General features: G+C 43.0%; 1 protein-coding gene across 4 annotated transcripts in view; it reads left to right on the forward strand.

Annotated features, from left to right (window-relative positions):
• The first annotated feature begins 1,008 nt into the window (after positions 1-1,008).
• The window catches only part of RCL1 (RNA terminal phosphate cyclase like 1), a 57,000-nt gene continuing 37,208 nt past the window's right edge, over positions 1,009-20,800 (forward strand). For 3 of the 4 annotated variants that reach the window (XM_073345256.2, XM_073345257.1, XM_073345258.2), the window contains exons 1-5: positions 1,021-1,235; positions 7,361-7,432; positions 8,256-8,431; positions 16,344-16,418; positions 17,531-17,655. In XM_073345256.2, coding sequence (XP_073201357.1) covers positions 1,100-1,235; positions 7,361-7,432; positions 8,256-8,431; positions 16,344-16,418; positions 17,531-17,655 — 584 coding nt within the window. In that variant the 5' untranslated portion in view covers positions 1,021-1,099. Of the gene's footprint in view, positions 1,236-7,360; positions 7,433-8,255; positions 8,432-16,343; positions 16,419-17,530; positions 17,656-20,800 lie in introns of all 4 variants that reach the window. The other variant, XM_073345255.1, reaches the window with a different exon arrangement.

The following is a 20,800-nucleotide window of genomic DNA, read 5'->3' on the forward strand; positions in this document are numbered from 1 at the left end:
CCTGCCTGCCTGCCCACCTATGTTGGGAATAAAGGGGAGTAGTGAGCATACAGCGCCTCCCTCCCTGTGTATCTGGACCCAAGATTTGGGTAGCCATCACGGGAGTATAAAAGAAGATCTAACCCATAATGTGTAATAGCAATAATAATGTAGAATGTGGATAAATGACTCTTAATAATGTAGCATTGATTATTAGTTACATTAGTTTGTTACTGTGAAGATGTAACATAATGGTACATTCTGTTTTATTATTACCAATTCAGAGAAAGGATTTAAATACATTAAAACAAAGTTTAAGCTTTTTCTCATATCCTGCCTTTGCAGTTGCGTCTGACTGATTTGATGGTTCACTATGGCTACAGATTGGTGCTTTTACTACTATTACTATTGTTATGCTGTTTTTGGTCTTGATTCAGGAAAACATCCCTATTTAGGAAGGGTGCTTAGGTATGCCCAAAGTTAAGCTGTAGCCCACGAAAGCTCATGCTCAAATAAATTGGTTAGTCTCTAAGGTGCCACAAGTCCTCCTGTTCTTTTTGCGAAAACCGCGGCTACTCTGAAACCTGTGCTTAAGAACTTTCCTGAATCAGGGCCTTTATTCCTAATACTGTGGCAACGATGCCTGTTTCTCTGTTATTACTAGTATTGATCCATTGCCGCTAATGATTATTGCTACTGCTGAAATTAACTGTTGGTATGGCTTCTGCGGCTGCATCCTGACTACTGCTGTTGCTATTTTTGCTCCGATTACTGCTTTTCCTGCTGCTGTTGCTTCTGGTATTATTACTGGTATGGGGCTGTTGCCAGTCTGGCTCTTGCTGTTCTGGCTACTAACACCCGTCCTGCTATCCCCGTCATTGCCACCGCACTGCTGCTGTTATCTTGCCCACTACCAGCGCTGAGCCTCATCCCCACCAGGGACTTTCCAACTCAGCCCCTCTGCCTCTCAGAGAGTGAGGCTCCGCCCCCTTCCCCTTTGACCCAGATGTCTCAGCGTTCCGTCTTCCTGTTCCAAACCACGTGGGCGCGCTGGGCACTGCCGCGGGGTATCAGCGGCGCCGCGATCGCAGCAGCGCCGAGGGGGTGGCCGGGCGGCAGCATGGCGAGCCAGCCGCACTCTCTCAGCTACGTGGGGTGCAACTTTTTGCGGCAGCGGCTGGTGCTGTCCACGCTGAGCGGGAGGCCGGTGAAAATCCGCAAGATCCGGGCGAAGGAGGAGAACCCCGGCCTCAGAGGTAGCGGGCGGCTTGCCTGGGCTAGGGAGGGCGTGCATGGGGGTGGCATGCAGAGGGGTTGGGCGGGAGAGGAGGGTTTTTTTCGGGAGTGGGGGGCTTGGGGCGGGGCAGTGATTTGGGGGAGGGTGGGACGGGTTTGTGTGATGGAAACAATCTGAATCTGGGGTCGGTGTTGGGGGAAGGAGCTGTTGTTTTTAAAGGAGGCACTAAATCCGAAGTGCGGTTTGTTTTCGTTCATAACTCGCTTGGGGTGGGGGGAGCAGATGTGGGTTCTTCCTCCAGGCAGGGAGCATGGGTCGCTGTCACCTCACCACTCTGTCAGAGATTTGCCTGGTGTCCTTGGAGCTGGAGCTGAATCCCATGTTGTTGGTTCCCCTAAAGGACTTGCCCCCAGTTACACTCTGAAGCCGTTTCCCACCGAGAGCATGCTTGATGTACGGTATCTACCTTTGACAGAGTCCTAAGAGTACGTAGAGAAAAAGAAAAGAAAACGCCTTGGCAGCAATTCCATTTCTTGCTGTGCCAGTGAAGTTCTTTGAATTGAACTGCTCTCCTAGTGCTGTACCTGTGAATAACAGGAGTATGTTCCCAGGGTTTATTGCAGATCCCAAAGTGAAAATTGTATTAAAGTTTGAAATAAGATTGTCAAGGAAACTACTAACAGCTTGATTGGAGCAAGGTTTGGCAAGCCAAGCAGGCCCATTTCTGAACTGGTGGGTCTGGATGGACCAGCTATATGTCCAGTCCCTTTATCGGTACGGTGTAACGGTGGGCATTGATGGATGTACTTTCTCTGGCCCCATGCACTGCAGTTTGTCTCTTGTGAAATGTTTTAACGAATTAGTGAATTGAGATGCAGCTGCTCTGAAACACAGTGTAAGTCACAGGAAACAGATGCAGGCATCATGGCTACTTGTAAGGGACAAAGGCATTTTACTAATGATGTGAAATATTAAAGACTCTTAATCATGTGTTCAGTATTTTTGTTTATAAAGCTTATTCCCCGATATGATTCTATTTGGTACAAATATAAGGAATTTGACCCTTAAATCTTATGCATCTTCTCTTGGACTTCTCTCCAGGAATAGAGGGTGCACGCTTGTCGCTGGTCTTGTATTTTTGGCAGCAGCTTATCTTGCGGTGTTTCCTGATCTGTTAATCTGAAAGAGCTCAATGTAAATTATTTGGCTGGCAGTTCTCCTCATCAATCTAAACCTCTTGACTTCTGCCAATGTCATTTCTAGAGCTGAACTGCAGTTATTTGCACACCAAGGGAGAGTGCTTTGTTATGACCAGGGACCTGTTAGTGATGGTGCATTATACATTGCTGAGTTTTGAATTAACTCTTAACACAAGGGGTTAAGAGAGCTGGGTGTCACTGTGCACAGTTCAAGGAAAACAACTAGCAGTGCTCAAACACCCCGCTCTCCCCGCCCCCCACCAGCATTAAGTTGCATTTAAAATGAGGTAGGAAGTAATCCAGAAAATAGTATACTGCTATTGAATAAGGCTGGGATTTTTTGTAGGAGTCTAAAATACCAAGGTGTCCAACTTCAACTGAAATTCACTGCAATTAGAGCATCTAGGTCCCTTAGGTTTCTTTGAAAGTCCTGTCCTAAATCAGTGGATGGCTGCCACTTTGAATACTGCGTTCAGTTCTGGTCCCCTTAACTCAAAAAAGATACAGAAGAGATGAAAGGGACCAAAGTCAGGTTTGGTCTACACTACAGAGTTAGGTTGACTTAAGGTAGTTTACCTCATCTAACTATGTTAGATTAGATCCATCTAGATTGTCTAACTGTGGCTGTAGGTCCATCTAAATTAAGTCAGCTTAATTTTGTAGTGAAGCAAGCCCTAAGAGATGTTTTAGAGGTGCTGTGCATTGTGTGGTGACAAAGCAGGAGAAAATGGGGAGAGGGGAAGAATCAGAGGGCTTCCGTGGGATGCAGTGGACCCCCATTTCCTTGTCTCTCTTCTTATCATGAGAATTGTCATAGATGGCCTTGAAGTGGGGAATTCCGTGTGATTGTGCAATGAATTTAAAAGCCTTTACGTTCTTCAGTGGGGTAGAATTTGACCCTCATGATATATGGGCCCCCCTCTTCTAATGAATTAGTCCTTTTGGTCACTCAGACTTCATCAGATTGCCGTCAGAATCCTCTGTCATCTTCCCAGCATCTTCAGTCATAGACCAAACTGGAGCCAGGTTACCCCTCCCAGTGACCCTGTTCGCTCTATCTCACTGCCCTCTCCTCTGGGCCATTGGTTAGCTCTGCTCATCTAGGCAATGGAAGATCATTCTGTCTGTTCTGTGGCTTTTGCAGCTGCAGAGAGATCAATTGATACTGTAGAGGAAAGGAGAAGATGCCAAGAATGAAGTGGCATGGGTGATTCTAACCCCCTGATTAAACAGTACACAGACCTTGCTCGCTAGAATTGCCAGATCTGGGGATGGGTTGCCTCTAAGTAGGACTGAGCGCTCCAGGAACCATTCAGATTCTGGATCAAATGGTCCCACTCATTGACTGCTGGTGCCAGCACCTCGTCCTGCATGCCTATTGCTTGTTCAGGCTGTGTGTCTGCTTCCCATTCTCAACCATTTTAATTGGTCCTCTTTCACTGTTTGCTGTCATCTTCCCTCAGGCCAAATAGCTGCAGCTAGCTGTGAAGATAATGGAAATAAATCCATCTACTAAAGATTTCAAAGAACTTCCCACAATGTGTATAGCTTTAAGAGCGAATCCTGAGCTGGTTAGGGCAGGAACCCCTCTCCATTTTTGTACAGCACTATGTACATCTATGGCACTGTAGAAATGAATTTTTTAAAAAAAAAAATCTAATTCCATTTGAGTGTCTTAGGATTTCTTTGCATGGGCAGTCCCTGAGAAATGAGTTTGTTGGAGAGTTTTTCAGTCTAGTTCTGGGTGTAAATTACAATAGACACCATCATAGTTGTTGTTATCATAGTTATCACCATCATAGTTGTTACAATAGACACCATCGTAGCTATTTAACACCCTTGTTCAATGAATGAATGAATGTTCATCAAGAGTAGGCTACCCCCTCTCCCACAAACTCAGTTCCTCGAGTGTCAGGGTTCAAGTACATGGCAGAGCTGTGTGGGGAGGCCTGCACAGCCACGGCTGTGCCTGACAGGTAGAAAACTTCAGTCTACAGGGTGGTTAAGTCTGTACCTGTCGTGACCAACAGGTCTTAAACCTGGGTCAATTCAGTTCCCAGTCAACTGTTGGCTCCCTACTTCCACTCAGCAGCTCACTACTGATTGGCTGCATGGAGAGATCATGAAACCTGAAGCTCCTCTGGGAGGCCTTTCCTGGGTCCTGAGTGGAGGAACTCCGGGACCTCTGATTGGTCAGGACTAATTATTTAAACCCAAAGAGAGGCCCAGGAAGTTGTTGGCACAACTGAGCTGTACCTGGTTGCTACATTGGTCTGGTCTGACTTCCTGCCTTGTTCCTGATCCTTGCCCCTTGTCACTGGCTCTGACCCTTGGCTTGATTCCTGCTCCAACCACTGTACGCAGCCACTTATGTCTTGGCTCCAACAGTATCTCTCAAAACCACCAAATTCTCAAAGATTATTACTCAGGTTGAATGCTGTGATACTATTTAACTATGTTATTGCCCCAGTCACATGGTTGGTAGGAGGTAGAGCAGGGGTTCTCAACCATTTTCGATGCTATAGAAACTCCCTGGCCCACTTGTACCACAGCTGTTTTTCTGCATATAAAAGCCAGGACCAGCATTAAGGGGTAGCAAGCAAGACAACTGCCCGGGGCCTCATGCCACAGAGGGCCCTATGAAGCTAAGTTGCTTAGAGAAAAGGAGGACTTGTGGCTCCTTAGAGACTAACAAATTTATTTGAGCATAAGCTTTCGTAAGCTACAGCTCACTTCATCGGATTCATGCAGTGGAAAATACAGTGGGGAGATTTTATATACACAGAGAACATGAAACAATGGGTGTTACCATACACACTGTAACGAGAGTGATCAGGTAAGGTGAGCTATTACCAGCAGGAGACAGTGTGTATGGTAACACCCATTATTTCATGTTCTCTGTGTATATAAAATCTCCCCACTGTATTTTCCACTGCATGCATCCGATGAAGCTTATGCTCAAATAAATTTGTTAGTCTCTAAGGTGCCACAAGTACTCCTTTTCTTTTTGCAGATACAGGCTAACATGGCTGCTACTCTGAAACCTGTCATTAAGTTGCTTAGGCTTCAGCTTCAGTCCTTGGCCTCTGGGCCCCAGGCTTCAGCCCCATGAGGTGGGGCTTCGGCTTTCTGCCCTGGGCCTCAGCTAGTCTAATTCCAGCCCTGCTTGGCAGACACCCTGAAACCTGCTCATGGCCCCCCCAGGGGTCCCCGGACCTCTGATTGAGAACCACTGATGTAGAGGATGTAGCTTTTACCACTCCTTTTTAACAAGATACAGCATTTATTTATTTATTTTTGGCCAAGGTGGATTAATACTTGAATTGTGATTAATGCAAGAAAAGTTTTCAAATGAAAAACAATGAATTTGCATTGGTATTTGCAACCCCTTTTATTTGATTTTCATGACTGAATATTTGTGCAAGTGAAATCTTGTCTGCAAGGCTGTTCTCAGAAAAGATTGTAAATATTCCCGTAAGCACACATTCGCCCTGGAAATCACCACAGTGCCATCTTGAAAGCTTTGTGAGTGTAAGAGTCATCAAAGCTGAGAGTGGAACCAACACCATGTGATAGCAACCATCTACAGCATGTACATATTGATTAATGAATAGTGAATAATTGGAACAGTAGTTGTGGCAAATAGTTAATGGTTTATGCAACCATTTCGATCAGTAGATTAAGTAATTCAGTAAAAAGCAAAACATGGTCACAGTTTAAAAAGGAGCTATATTAATTTAATGACTTATTAGCTAGAGTTGCACAGCCTGCTCACAAGAGGATGGTTTTACTTTTTAAAACTGACTGGATTTTAAGTTTTCTACATAGTTTCAGGTTCTATACTTGCTCCTGAGTCTCCCTTCATATGGGGTGGATTGGCTATATTCACTTTAAAAACACTTCTTTCTTGTTGCTGTTTAAGAGAGTCCACAACTGGAAAATTGAGCAACTAAGTCTGTGCAAAGTGCTGTAATGCACAGAGTAAACAAATGGAAAGTAGGTGGGAAAAATAAATATTTTTCTCTAATCTTTATTATTGTCACTTCAGGTGTTGTTTGTAGAAACCGCAGATAAAAACTTTCCAGCCGGGATTTTTGACGGTGTCTATTTAACAGCTCTTTAGCAGCAGCACTTTGCATTTGGAAGTCATCTTCTGTAACAAAAGGCTTAAAAATCCTTTAAAAAGAGAACTTATAATTACAGGAAAAAACTGTTGGTGGTTATTAACTTGTAACATGTACGTGTCCTGGTCAGGGCCCCATTGTGTTAGATGTTGCACCTGTACAAGTAATGCAGACATGGCCATTGTCCCAAATAGCTTGCAATCGAAGTATTGGGAGACAGCAAACTGGTGAAGAGTGGAGGAGGCCAAGGTAACAGTGAAATGATTACTGTAAAAAAGCAGCAAGCTCAGCTCAGCTCAGCTGCCTAGACTCCGCCTTTCCCACTCTCTCACGTGGACACGTGTACTCTTTTGTTTTGCTCTGCTCTAAGCATTTTCCAGTGTCTTCAGTCATGGTTTTTTCATGGAGTCTTCGTGAAAGAGGGTTCATTGGTGGTTTTGTGTAAATTCAGAATTATGCCATTTCTGGAGAACAACCCATTTGATAAACCTATTAGGAATATTTCTCTTACCAGTATCCATATGCAGAAAGAGAGAGGAGGTCCCTAACTCCAAGTAGCAATGAACTCTTGAGTTGTAGTCCCAACCCTGATGTTGACTTCCTCCATGTCCTTGGGCAAGTCGCTCAACCTTTCTGTGCCTCTATTTCCCCATATCTAAAATTGGGAGTAATAGTAGCCAGCCGTCTATCTTCATCCTCCCAGGGGTATTGAGAGGAGAGAGAGCTTTATTGACATGTGTCTCATGAATGCTGAATACTTTTCCAGGAATAACTTCCTAAAGAAAATAATTTAAAATCAACCCTTTTTCCACCCCCAACAGATTTTGAAGCAAGTTTTATACGACTGATTGACAAAGTGACCAATGGCTCTAGGATTGAGATAAACCAAACAGGTAACTATCTCTTCTTCTCTGTTCCTTTCTTCCATGGTATGTCACTTGGAGCTGGGAGAAGGGACCTCTTTGCTGGAGGTAGACAGGTTAGATGGTGGTCTGTTTCCAGAGGACCAAGTGTTAAATACACAAATGCTCTGAGATGAATCAGAACGAGCCAAAGCCAGGAAGTTCTAAAACAGTGATTCATATTCTATTAAGTTTGCTTTCTGCTATAATGCTGTGGCTCAGAGAAATATGAATCAGTCGTAACTTGGAATTTTCTGGGAGGAGAATTCTTGGTTTGTGTCACAACTTGAATTAGTAGCAGTGATTCACTAGGTGGTGGTGGCCCTTCTGATGGGTTGCCTGCATTAGGAATTGCTGCACTGGGTGCTATTTCCAGTTATTTTAGTTGAGATGAGATAGCTCTGTTGAACTCAAGACTGTAGCCTCCCGAGGTGAGCCCTCTATGGTGTAATATAACATCACTAAAATTAACTTTAAATAAAAATAAAGGCTCCAGTGCAGTTTCCTCTTGCTCCCCCAGTATAGAAAAACTGAGGTAAGTTGTACAGCGTAAGCCCCATTTAACATCAGTATTGGGCATCTGCACTGATGCATGTGCCCAGGTACAGAAATCTCTAATGGAGAGAAGCCCTGCAGAGTGAGTTGCTGAGGTAAGTGGGGTTGGGAGTAGTGCATTGGAAGTGCTGCCTGCCTCTGTTGTAAATTCCTCTCTGTCCAGGAATTGACCCACTGTGGACATCATTGTGTATCAGAGTGTTACACTTCCTTAGTTTCTAGTGTGGTAATGACAGTTGTTTTTCTTCACTCTCTAAAGGTACCACCCTATATTATCAGCCTGGTCTTCTGTCCGGGGGGGTGTTGGAACACGACTGCAGCCCCCACCGTAGTATTGGCTATTATTTGGAAAGTCTGCTCTGCTTGGCACCTTTCATGAAACATCCATTAAGAATCATCCTCAGGGGAGTAACAAACGATCAAGTAGACCCTTCAGTAAGTAACGAAACTTCATTAAGTGCCCTGACAACTCTTTTCTTCTTCCCTCCCCATCGACAAAAAACCCCACTGTATTTTTAAGTAGGATTCACCATGCTCTGTGCTACTTTGTCTCGGGAGCCATCAGGTTAATCAGGAAGTAAACACCACATTTCAGTCAGTGTACTCTCCTTCAGCATTTAGACAAAATAAAATCGGGATCAGAGAAGCTAGACGCATAAGAGACTTTTTAGATCTGCACCAGGGTCTTACTGATCCAGCGTCACACCCTGCCACTGCCCTAGGTTTCCCTTATGGGGGCTTCTCAAAAACTACACCCAGCCAATTGCAAGTGAACTATCCCCAGTTTTTGGGGGTCTCGTGTATTTAAGAAACATCATAGTTCAGATATTAGCGTAAATCAAAATAAATCTTTCCCCCACTCCACAGTTCTTTCAGCCCCTTGCTGGGCTCAACAGCTCTTTCCAAGACCAAAAGAACACAATAGCTGCCATACTGGGTGAGACCATGGTCTTGGCCGGTATCTTGTTTCCCACAGTGGCCAGAATCAGAACTTCAGGGGGAGAGTACAGAACAGGGCAGCTGGAGTGATCCACCCTTGTTTTCACCTCCTGGTTTCTGGCAGTGAGACTTTTAGGCCTGCCCTGAATATGGGGTTGTGTGTGCCACCTGTGACAAGATCATAGGGCCAGATTTTAAATATGCAGATAGGTCCCAAGTGAGATTTTCATAAGTGCCTCAGTGCTTAACTTCTGTGGATTTAGAAAAAAATGCAAGGAGAAACCAAGAGGGAAAGAATAATGTCACAAAGGGAAGTAGAGCAGACACGAGCAGGGGAACATGACAAGATGAGGAAGAAGGGAGAATACAACGCTGAGAAATAAGGGTTGGTGGGTGATGAGATAACACTGCAGACAAGTGTAAAATGAAGGAAAAGCCCACTGAAAGACAGAGAGACCAAAATACAGCAAAAGGCAAAAAAAAAAAAAAGTGAAAGATGGAAGAATCAAAGCAAGGTAGACAGGACAGCTGTTTATAGAACATCTGATGCCAAAATATCTATGAATGTTTCTGCCCGTATGGCTCCCTTCAGATTATTTCAGTTATGACACTTTCCATTTCAGCCCCTCTCTGCATCTCCCCCTACCCCTGCATCCTGGTCCCATTGCTAGCTTCTAACCCAGTTTCTGACTTCAGTTCTCTGCTGCTTCTCATCCTTTCCTGGGCAATCCTTCTAGGCTTCACATTGCACACATTTGTCCCTCACACCAAGTTTGCTTTTCCTAATCTTAAGGATGGGAGAGGTTGATTCTCCAGAGTACTATGAAAAGAGGAAGTTGTCTCTGAAGTTCTGAGGGGCTTTTTCTGTGAAGTAGGAATGCTTCTTATTGTTTCCATTGTGCATGATTATACTGATGCTAAAATAAAGCCCACAGTTCATTTGAAACAAAGATCATGCAACACTAATTCAGTTACAGTAGGAAAAGCGCTGTACATAATTTACTCAGCTGCTGTACAGTTACAAGCCAGCTTGCAGAAAGGAAGCAGCCTGATTGTTCAGAAAGAAGCTAATAAGAACACAAGTTCAAATGGCTCTTTGAACTTAGCCACAGTTGCCATGAATTGTGTTAGTGACAGTTCAGTGCTCAATCTAAAAACGGTAGTCTTATTACGGAAGGGGGTGAGGAAAACATATGGGTGAAAATGCTGAGGTAATGTCCATTTAAAAGCTATTGGCTGTTAGAGAACTGGTGTTTTCTTTCAGATGTACGTTGGAGACTGCCATCCTTCCTGTGATTAGATTAAAGGGATGCTTTCAGATGGAAATCTAACCAGTTTAAAAATGCACTGTGTACAGTTGCAGCTATTAGACTGGCCCTTCAGTCCCTCAGCCAGTATTTGTGGTTTACAACTACATTTTCTTGTTGTTTTAAAAAAATGTTTTCTCTTCCGATTTCCTTTGTAAGCATCCACACAAATGGGAGGGGAAATGGAAACTGGGTATTAGAGTTGTGTGGAGAAAGGTAATTCCATTTCACGGAGGATTTAAAATTTTTTTTTTTTTAAATCCCATTTGGAATGGGAAAAAAGAAATTGAACTTCTCTGTGAAGGAGAATGGAATACCTGGTCTGAGACAGTCCACTTGGCGTGCTGCCACAGACCCTGGCAGACCCAGTCTACCGAGGAGCTGTGGTCTTTGGGAGCCAGTTGTTCCCGGCTCCCTGTCAGGACACCAGATTTGCTGCTGAAGAGCCAAGAACATGGAAGGCTGCCAGGCGGGTGAGCTGCCAGGAAACCTGGAACATTGTAACTCTGGCAGAATCACACAGTTTCCACAAAACGTTTTAATTTTGACAATTTGGCATTCTTGGACGGAAAAAACGTTCTATCATAGAATTTCCAGAGAGCGTTACTAGTTATACACAAAGGGCTGTCAAATGGCATGGAATTAAATTGAAAAAAGAAATGTTTTTCTCTCATCATTCATTTACTGCTATTTTAGATATTCATTGAACCAATAATGTTTAAAAAAAAAAATCAAAGGCAATTTTATTTTAAATTGCCTCTCTTTAATGGTGATGGAGAAAATCTTCCCTGTAAAATTCAGTGGGCAAAAGCACCCCAACTTGAATGCTGTTTTCAAGTAAGCTTTGACATATATCTAAACATTTAGGCTTGATTCAGGAAAACACATCCTTGTTGAGACGGGACTTAGGCCTTGTCTGTATGTAGATGTTGCACCAGTTCAACTGAAGTTGGTCTAAAAATCCAAGTGCTAGTTAAACCCATGCAAACCCCCTGCATGGACACTCTTGCATTGGTCAACTTACTGGCATAAGCCAGGTTTAAAAGTGTCTATGCAAGGTTAGCTTAGATTCTGCAGATGAGGATGAGATTGGTTATACTCACTTGGGGAAGCTTCCCACTCAGCTCAGGCCAGCCAACCCTAGCATAAAGATGTTACATCACAAAAAACGATAACGTCCTATTGACGACTACAAAGGAAAAAGCTTCCTCAATACACAGAGGCTGCTCTCTTTCTTGTCCACATTAAACTGTGATGGAGAGATTCTCTTCTCATGCTAATTACAGTGGGGAAAAGCATTTTTTTTTAAAGCCAATTTTAAACTATCCATAATATGTTAAAGTTAATTTGCTCTTTTTAATAAACTGCCTGGATCTTGGAGCCAGATATACAGATGGATAAACTAGAACACAATTTTTTGGACAAATTGCTGTAGCTTTTCCACGCACAGCTCCAGGGCACCATCTGCTTATAAAATAATCAAAAACCAAGTCCATTTAAGACTAAAACTATATTTACCCACAAGAACCTCTATTCAGGACAGCATTGAAGCACGTGTTTAAGTCCTAGTCTACACACACAATTGCATTGGTGTGATAAGAAGTGTATTTTTAAATCATTTTAGTTAAACAAGTGAAAAACCTTGCATAGACACTCTTAAACATGGCTTATGCCAGTAAGTTGACCAATGCAAGAGTGTCCATGCAGGGGGTTTGCATGGGTTTAACTAGCACTTGGATTTTTAGACCAACTTTAGTTGAACTGGTGTAACATCTACATACAGACAAGGCCTAAGTCCCCAACGTACATCTGAAAGAAAACAGCAGTTCTCTAACAGCCAGTAGCTTGTAAATGGACATTACCTCAGCATTTTCATCCATATTTTCACTCGTTTAACTAAAATGATTGCTTCAAAAAAAATGCTTTTCCCCACTGTAATTAGCACGAGAAGAGAATCTCTCCATCACAGTTTAATATGTGGACAAGAAAGAGAGCAGCCTCTGTGTGCTGAGGAAGCTTTTTCCTTTGTAGTCATCAATAGGACGTTATCGTTTTTTGTGATGTAACATCTTTATGCTAGGGTTGGCTGGCCTGAGCTGAGTGGGAAGCTTCCCCAAGTGAGTATAACCAATCTCATCCTCACCTACAGAATCTAAGCTTTCGTTGTGAAAAGCAAACCCCCAAACTCCTTGATCCCAGCCTTTACAGCTGTGAAGAAAACCTTAAGACGTTAACCAAAGGTCACTGTTGTGGCAAGGACAGTTGCTGCTGTTACACTGTCGGGCCCACTCATTCTGCCTCAGGTGAGCTGCAGAGCAAGTGGGTCGGAGGAGTAGCTGCAACAGTCCCTGCTAATTCCTCCTGCTCTCTACACTGGGCTGGTGAACAAGGAGAATGAAGATTGTTTGCTCGTCTGGTTCACCTCTCCTGGGCCAGGCTTGTTCCCTCCCTGCCCCTTGCTATCTTCACATTGGTTGGCCCAGGAGCATTCCTGCTCTGGATACCTTTTGGTTGCCTTCCATGGCTGACTCCAGCTGCAGCCTCTTGCTGAGCTCTAGCTGTTTTTTCCCTTGGCCTAGAAACGGGAGCAGCAGATGCCTGACTTCTTATCCCCCTCCAAGGAAGTGCCAAAGAGCTCACCCTATCCAATAAGTTTCCCTAAGCAAGGGGAGAAGGGGTACAGTAGAAACCCCTCCTCCTGCCAGGGAAGGTGCTACCGGTGGAGCAGAGGGGAGGAGAGGTGAAACTTCCATAAGTGGAGGACTTGTGGAAAGACTCCCCTGGGCTGTGGGTCTGGCCCATAGTGCCTTGGATGCAAAAGCATCTTTCTGACTGTGCGTGCACACATACCCATTGGGGTGAAACAAACTGTTGTTTAGCAGCAGGCAGCAACACCGTGTAACCGTTGGCAGGAAGTGGAAGATACTGAAGCCAATTGAACTGCAGGGAAAATGTTCCAGACTGGATGGATGCTGAACCGAGATATTGACGCCCCCACTGTTGCAAGTGACATGACTTCAGTGACTGAGAGTTTTACTTCAGTTGCCAGAAAGACAGCATCCCTAGCTGCAGCATGCACCTAACACCATGCTGGAGTATTCACAGAGAAGAGACTAGGATGGCAGAATTTCCCTGCCCACCTCCTCTCCTGGGTCACCCAGGCCATGCTCTACAATACTCTAGATTTTTCATGATGGTCTGACCAGGCCTGCCCCTTATCTTGTGAGATTTACCAAACTCACATCCAGAGTTGGTGTAGCTACAGACCACTCAAAATACCCCTATGCCTATGGGCAACTTTTCTCTTTATGAAGTGGAGGGGATTTCATCTCACCAATATAACATGCAAACAAGGGGAAAACAGATTGGGATTATCATGACATACTGCAAATGTATCGTGGCTGCAGTAATCTGATTTTAAAATATATACCCGTAACAGTTCCTTAACCTCATCTTGGCTCTTGAGTGCTAACATGATAAGATTTGGGTTCCAGGACTTTATAATTGAAATGTTGTTCACACTGGCATGAAGTTGATTATACAGGGTTCTAGCTGGGGAGCAATTAAAAAGCAAACTCTCCAATAATCTGTTTAAATTCAACAGCTGTTTGTAATCCCGTCTTAAAAACATGAAAACAAAATTTTTCCCTGCTGACTTTTTGTCCTTTTCTGTTTTCTAAATCCTGCTTTCCTGTGTTTCTATTACTGCAGGAGCCAATCTGAGACTCTGCCAACATGCCAGCATTATCTGTGTTAACAGGGATAGGCGCTGTGTTGAGGAGAGTTTTAACTAATGGCTATCTAGGAGAAGGAGGATCACCTATTGTTAGGGTTCATTTTGGTTGTCATCTCATTAAAATGGTTTTTTAAATGTTTCTTGGCAAGTGAATAGCTTTTTAAAATGATTTTGTTTTCTTAATACAATAAAAAGAAAAACAAGGATACATTTGGTCACAAACGCTAACCTTTATAAGTGTAACCACTGGACAGAGAGATTAATTCTGGCAGCATTTTTGTAATGCAGTCCTGAGTTTTGTTATGGCTGCCAAACCTTGGTAGAGTTTGACAGTATATTGTGGTTTACAACTGAGGCTCTGGAGGAGGGATGGTTGTGTGATTAAGGCACTAGACAGGGATTTAGAAGATCTGAGTTCAACTCTCGGCTTTGCTCAGACTTGTGTGACCTTGGGCAAAACCCTTAATCTGTCTGTATCATGGGAATAATAGTCCTTCTTTGGACCCCATCACTTGTCTTTTCTATTTAGATTGTAAACGCTTTGGGAGAAGGACAGTCTATATTATATGTCTGTACCGTGCCCAGTACAATCCTGATCTTGTTTGGGAACTACAGTGTTACAATGTCTTGCAGTTGTTGAAGACAAACTTGGACTTTAAGCTGGTCTGGTCCCATGGTATGGTCATAACATGCTTTCCCCATAGATACCTCCTCCAGGAGTATTTTGAACCCAGTGGATTGCAAAAGGGGATTTCCTAACTTGCACAGTAGGACTGTTTTTTACCAGAACTAGAACACTTTCTTAAAAGAGAGAGAGAGAGAGAAGCATTGTGTAACTCTGATAACTTGTCAGGATTTAAAGAGGACTTTCAAAACTTTAGGCACCCGTGTGTGTATAAATAAACAAAATTATGCTAAAAGAATCATATTTGATTATCTGTATCATGATGTTCATGCACAAGGGGGCTGAATTAAGGGTGCACAGGCAACCTTAATTATGTAATTTCCTAACTTTAGTCCTCGACTCTGCAAGTCTAATATTCTTTTATTATAGTTTTTCATGTGTAACGTCCCAGGTTTTTAAAAAACAAAACTCAAAAACAAATTCCATCTTGTGGCATCATATCAACACCCACATTGCTCAGAAATAGGATTTGAACCTTTAGATCCACGTTGAAAATGTCTGCCATTTGAGCTAGCAGAATAACTGATAGCAAAAGTAGGTTGCAGTCATCTATGTGGACCAGCTACTAGCTGGAGATGGGGTGGGTGCTTTTTTGCTAGTGGATTTCACAGATATTTGCTCTCAGCCAAGGAATGGTAAGACTCTGGAATCTTGGGTTCCATTGCAGATTCTGGAGGGGAGTGGGTTCTAGTGGTCACAGACCACCTGGCCTATATCTAGTCTTGTCTCTTCCAATCCCAATGTCACTCTCTTTACCCAGACAGTCCCACTTTCCCTGTGGGGGCTTCCTGTCTGAATTCCAGTCTTCCCTCATCCATCTCTGGTCATTCTCTCTGCCGCTCTCCCAGGTTTGGCTCTTGTCCTCTCTCATTCCATTCAGGTAGCTTCCTCAGTGCTGCCTGGGCACCAGCAGGAGGAGCTTTGAGAGTGAAGAACAGATGGTCTCCCTGCTCTCAATTCTGGTGCCCAGCGCCACAGCTACCCATAGCAGCCAAGAGCAGCAGTTGCAGGGAAGGTCCTGCTCAGCCCTCGACTTGGAGCATGCCCAGTGCAGACGGACTGTTCAGAGGACTATCAGACTCTCAAGTCTCTACTGAACATATCCAAACTGAAACTATTCCCAGGCTCGCAACTTGGCCAAATTTGGGGGGTGTTTTCCCACAGAACCAGCAAAAGGAGCATCCCTGGCACCAGGGTGAGCTCCCTGTCATCCTCCCCCTGCCTTATTTCAAGTCCCTGCTCCAAAGTCTGGAGGTGCTAGGGTGTCTCAAAGAAATGGTTGTAAGAATTTAACGTGGACAAAACGTGTTTTTCTTTAACCTCATTCTGAAAAGCAGCTGCATTGTTTTTGCTGCAACTTTCAAACAATTGAAAGTGCACACATCCAGTGTGGGAAATTTCAGTCCAAACAGTTAAAGTTTGGGCAAAGTTATAAGCAACTGAAAACACGGTCTTATAATGAGAAGTTTCAGGCAACCTTAATAGTAGGTAGCACTATCAGCTGTGTCTATAATATGTATGTATTGTTTAGTCTGGAGGGCCCAGACTGAACCGTTAGACTGCTCATAATTGACTATCCTTTAAAACCCTTTACATGATTCTTTAACTTTCTTTGAACATAAATATTGCCTGTTTTATCTCATGGTAGTAAAGAGGCTGACTTTTTGTCCTTTACTGTAGGTGGATGTACTTAAGGCAACAGCTCTGCCCTTGCTGAAAAAATTTGGAATCGATGGTGAAGGTTTTGAACTAAAGGTAATAATTTTTAATTATTTCCATTTAGCGTTGTCTGAAATGACATTTTGCCCTGGTTCACACAGAGCTACGTGTTTCCTGCCCTCTTCTGTCTCTAGGAGATGTACTCTCATCACTAGGTTTTATTAAATGTGCTACTAAAAATTCTTTGCCCTTCTTGTTGGCCTTTTAGGGTAGGGGAGAAATGCCAAGATTATTGAGTGGGAGAGGTTGGAAGATGGCAAGAATAGTCATTCTCCTTCCTCTCCAGGTTCTCCTGCCTCTCCCAAAAAAGGTCGGCATCATTTCCTTCTCTTCAGTCCTTTCAGTTTCCATCTTCCTTTGCTTACACTTCCCACCCCTAGGTACTGTTAGTGGGATCGTCTCTCTCTTCCCCCATCCCTTACCACTGGTTCAGCCAGACAGCCACTGAATCTACAATCTTATGCAAATTCAGGGCTTCCTCCAATTTGGGGAGGCTTCTCTCCCACAATCCACTAATAATTGTGCCTTTGGCATATCCCAAAATGTGGGTCTGAGCTGGGTCAGGGGTTGGATGTGGAGAAGAAATTGTGGTCTCTCCAAACTTAACCTTATTTAAAAAAAAACAAAACAAAACCCTTCCTCAGTTTCCTACCAGACAGGAGTTCCTAACTGTTGCCTGCCTTTTTTTTTTTTTTAATACCTACTTAGTGTGCACACAGGTTAATTATTTAAAATATTTGCTGTTTCTGACAGGCTGAAAGATCTGTATCCTTGTTGCTTTCCTTTTGGTTTATGAGGATGAGTTGGAGATTTGATTTAGTCCTTTGCGTGCTAAGCATTTGAGAATCTTCATGAAATTCCTTCAGAAGCAAGTCATTTTTCCAGTTTTTATTATCCCTTTGACTTAATCTTCAATGGAGATTTTTCAGTGGTAGGCATTGCCCATCCTAGTTTAAATTAGATAGAGAATGATCTTTACCTCTTGGTGTAAATTAGCTCTAGCATTGCCTTTCCTGTATTCATGTGACACTGGCCTCTATTGTTACTGTTCTAGTATAAGTGGAATAAAAGTCATCCATTTGAATTTGTAGATGTAGTCTTTCATTTGTTTGCTAACCTGTTTTCTCCTTTTTTACTGTGGTGTCCAGATAACGAGAAGAGGAATGCCCCCCAAAGGAGGTGGGGAGGTGATATTTGCCTGTCCAGTTAGGAAAGTCTTGCGACCCATTCAGTTCACAGACCCTGGCAAAATCAAACGGATCAGAGGAACAGCGTATCTTTTTTTCCCCCCCCCCATGTGTTTCTTTTCATTAACCGTCTGCGGATAGCAATTTATCATGTGGTTCAGTGTACACCAGAGTAATATAGATACGTATTGTGGTGCTTATCACACAGGTTATTGGATTGCAGCATAACAGTATGAAGTCCTTATCCAAAACACAACAGGAAACAAGTAAATAAAAAAAATGAAAAACAGATGAAGGGTTTTTTGTTTTTTTTTTTTGCTTGTTTTGTTTTTTTACCAGAAATGCTTAAGTAGCAAGGAAAATAGAAATGCTTTCCTATCACTTACTCCTGCTTCAGTGTGGAGGCCTGGACTAGATGACTTCTCAAGGTCCCTTCCAGCTCTACATCTGTATGATTCTGTGTCATGTAGCAACACCAAAAAGAGAATCTCACTATTAGGTTGGTTTATTTTCTTTAAAACCTTGAGTTGATTTATTATAGGTTGACCTGTTAGGCTCCTTTCATTTAATAGTGATTATACTAAATGTATGTCCGGTGAGAGCCTAAATTTAAGCTCAGTTTGTACTGCACAGCCCACACATGCATTTATGCCTCTTCTGTGTTACTAGTATAATCTGTTAGCTCTTAGATCTCCAATAGTACAGTCAGGGACGGAAGTGGATGATGTGTAATGCAAGGAAAATGGAACACTATGGCAAAATACAAGCTCATACTGCACAAGCATATGGAACAGACCTTGATGTTTAGTGTGTTCTTTCCTCTTGTTTTTCACAGTGTATCTTCCTCAAACCTTCTGTTCCCATCGTATTAAGACAATAAGAAAGTTACTCAATCAGAAGTGCAGTTATTCTCTTCCCTGTGGGGGAAACAGTGTTGGAGTTCAGCACCCATGAGCTCCTGCTCCCATTGAGCATTGTAAAAAGAAAAGGAGTACTTGTGGCACCTTAGAGACTAACCAATTTATTTGAGCATAAGCTTTCGTGAGCTACAGCTCACTTCATCGGATGCATACTGTGGAAAGTGTAGAAGATCTTTTTATATACACACAAAGCATGAAAAAATACCTCCTCCCACCCCACTCTCCTTCTGGTAATAGCTTATCTAAAGTGACCACTCTCCTTACAATGTGTATGATAATCAAGGTGGGCCATTTCCAGCACAAATCCAGGTTTTCTCACCCTCCCCCCCCACCCCACACACACACACACACAAACCCACTCTCCAGTCGGAGAACACTTCAATCTCTCTGGTCACGCGATTACAGACATGAACGTTGCTATATTACAAAAAAAAAACCTTCAAATCCAGACTCCAGCGAGAAACTGTTGAATTGGAATTCATTTGCAAATTGGATACAATTAACTTAGGCTTGAATAGAGACTGGGAGTGGCTAAGTCATTATGCAAGGTAACCTATTTCCCCTTGTTTTTTCCTACCCCACCCTCCCTCAGATGTTCTTGTTAAACTCTGGATTTGTGCTGGAAATGGCCCACCTTGATTATCATACACATTGTAAGGAGAGTGGTCACTTTAGATAAGCTATTACCAGCAGGAGAGTGGGTTTGTGTGTGGGTGGGGGGGTGTGTGAGAAAACCTGGATTTGTGTTGGAAATGGCCCAACGTGATTATCATACACATTGTAAGGAGAGTGATCACTTTAGATAAGCTATTACCAGCAGGAGAGTGGGGTGGGAGGAGGTATTTTTTCATGCTTTGTGTGTATATAATAAGATCTTCTGAACTTTCCACAGTATGCATCCGATGAAGTGAGCTGTAGCTCACGAAAGCTTATGCTCAAATAAATTGGTTAGTCTCTAAGGTGCCACAAGTACTCCTTTTCTTTTTGCGAATACAGACTAACACGGCTGTTACTCTGAAACCTGTCATTGAGCACTGTGTAACTTGTAGTTCAGTTTGTAACTATAAACTTTAAAAAAAAAAAAAAAAAAGTCCCAAGCAGTCCAGTTTCCATCAGCCTGAAGGGAAAGCTGGAGCAGAGCCTGGATTCTTGCCAGAGGCATTGACTTACAGTGCATTCACCTTTTACTTGTGGCACTTTCTCATTATCTCCCTTGTGATATGCATGAGAATGGATCACTCTGTCCAGAATCTCAGATTGTAGTGTTGGGATTAGTACATTGTCACCAGACTAAAAGAGTCTGTTGATTCAGTCATATACTGTAAGATCAACAAGGATGCAGCTAGGTGTTTGATTGCATTCCACTCTTTGTCACAGTCTTTCCAGAACTGTGACTTGAATGAAGAGAACAGCTTCTGCATGCCTCTCTCGCTTCCACCCTGTATATTTATATGTTGTTTTGTCAATTCACACACAGATACGTGGTCATAATCTTAACATCCCCTTTTCCTTTCTTGCCCATGTTTCAGTGCACCATCACAGGTCAACTATGCTGGAATTGGCCATCCCCTTTTTAAATATGGCCTTTCTTTTTTTGTTTCCCTGAGCTTGCTCACTCTTATCAGACTCAGTGGCATTGTGTTGCCTCTGGCAAGCCAGATGAAAAGCAATATCGTGTAGTGAGTAGCTGTTTCTCAGGCATTTTGCTTTCTATCCGTCAGGAAGAGCATGAATATTCTGGGCTTTTGAACATGGGTTTCTCCCCAACACACAGAGGGGCAATATTGCTGCCTTGAAACTATGGATAGAGCAACAATTGTTACTGCTTCTAATTGAAAAATCTGAAGTATTTTAAAAAGTGTGGAAGGAGGCCATTGGAGATAAACCCCACTTCCACAGCTAGGGATCATTTTGGAGAGAGGATGTCTTTGTTTAAAGATTTGGTACCCCGCTTCTTCTGCAAAGGTGAGAGAGATCTGAAACCCTCTCCTCTACAGGAGGTCCTCCAGCAAAGCTCAGGAAGACCAGAGTTCATATTGTTGATATTTCCAAGACACAGAAACAAGAAGAATCCCACTCGCTCCACCAGTCCTTTAAAAGGGTAGGACAAAACCACAACCATTCAGGCCTGCACACACACAAAAAGCAAAAGGTAATGCAGCCCTTTTAAAAAAATATTCTTTGAAGGTCATCTTTTAAGACAGGAGTTTGCTTAGTTATATAGTGTGGTCTTTTGTACAGGCTTCACTGTCCAAATCAGAATGATAAAAAGATGTGTAGAAAATAATAAGAATGCATGCAGCTATAGAAA

Source organism: Lepidochelys kempii, chromosome 5 (genome assembly GCF_965140285.1).
Source record: "Lepidochelys kempii isolate rLepKem1 chromosome 5, rLepKem1.hap1, whole genome shotgun sequence".
Taxonomy (NCBI): Eukaryota; Metazoa; Chordata; order Testudines; family Cheloniidae; genus Lepidochelys; species Lepidochelys kempii.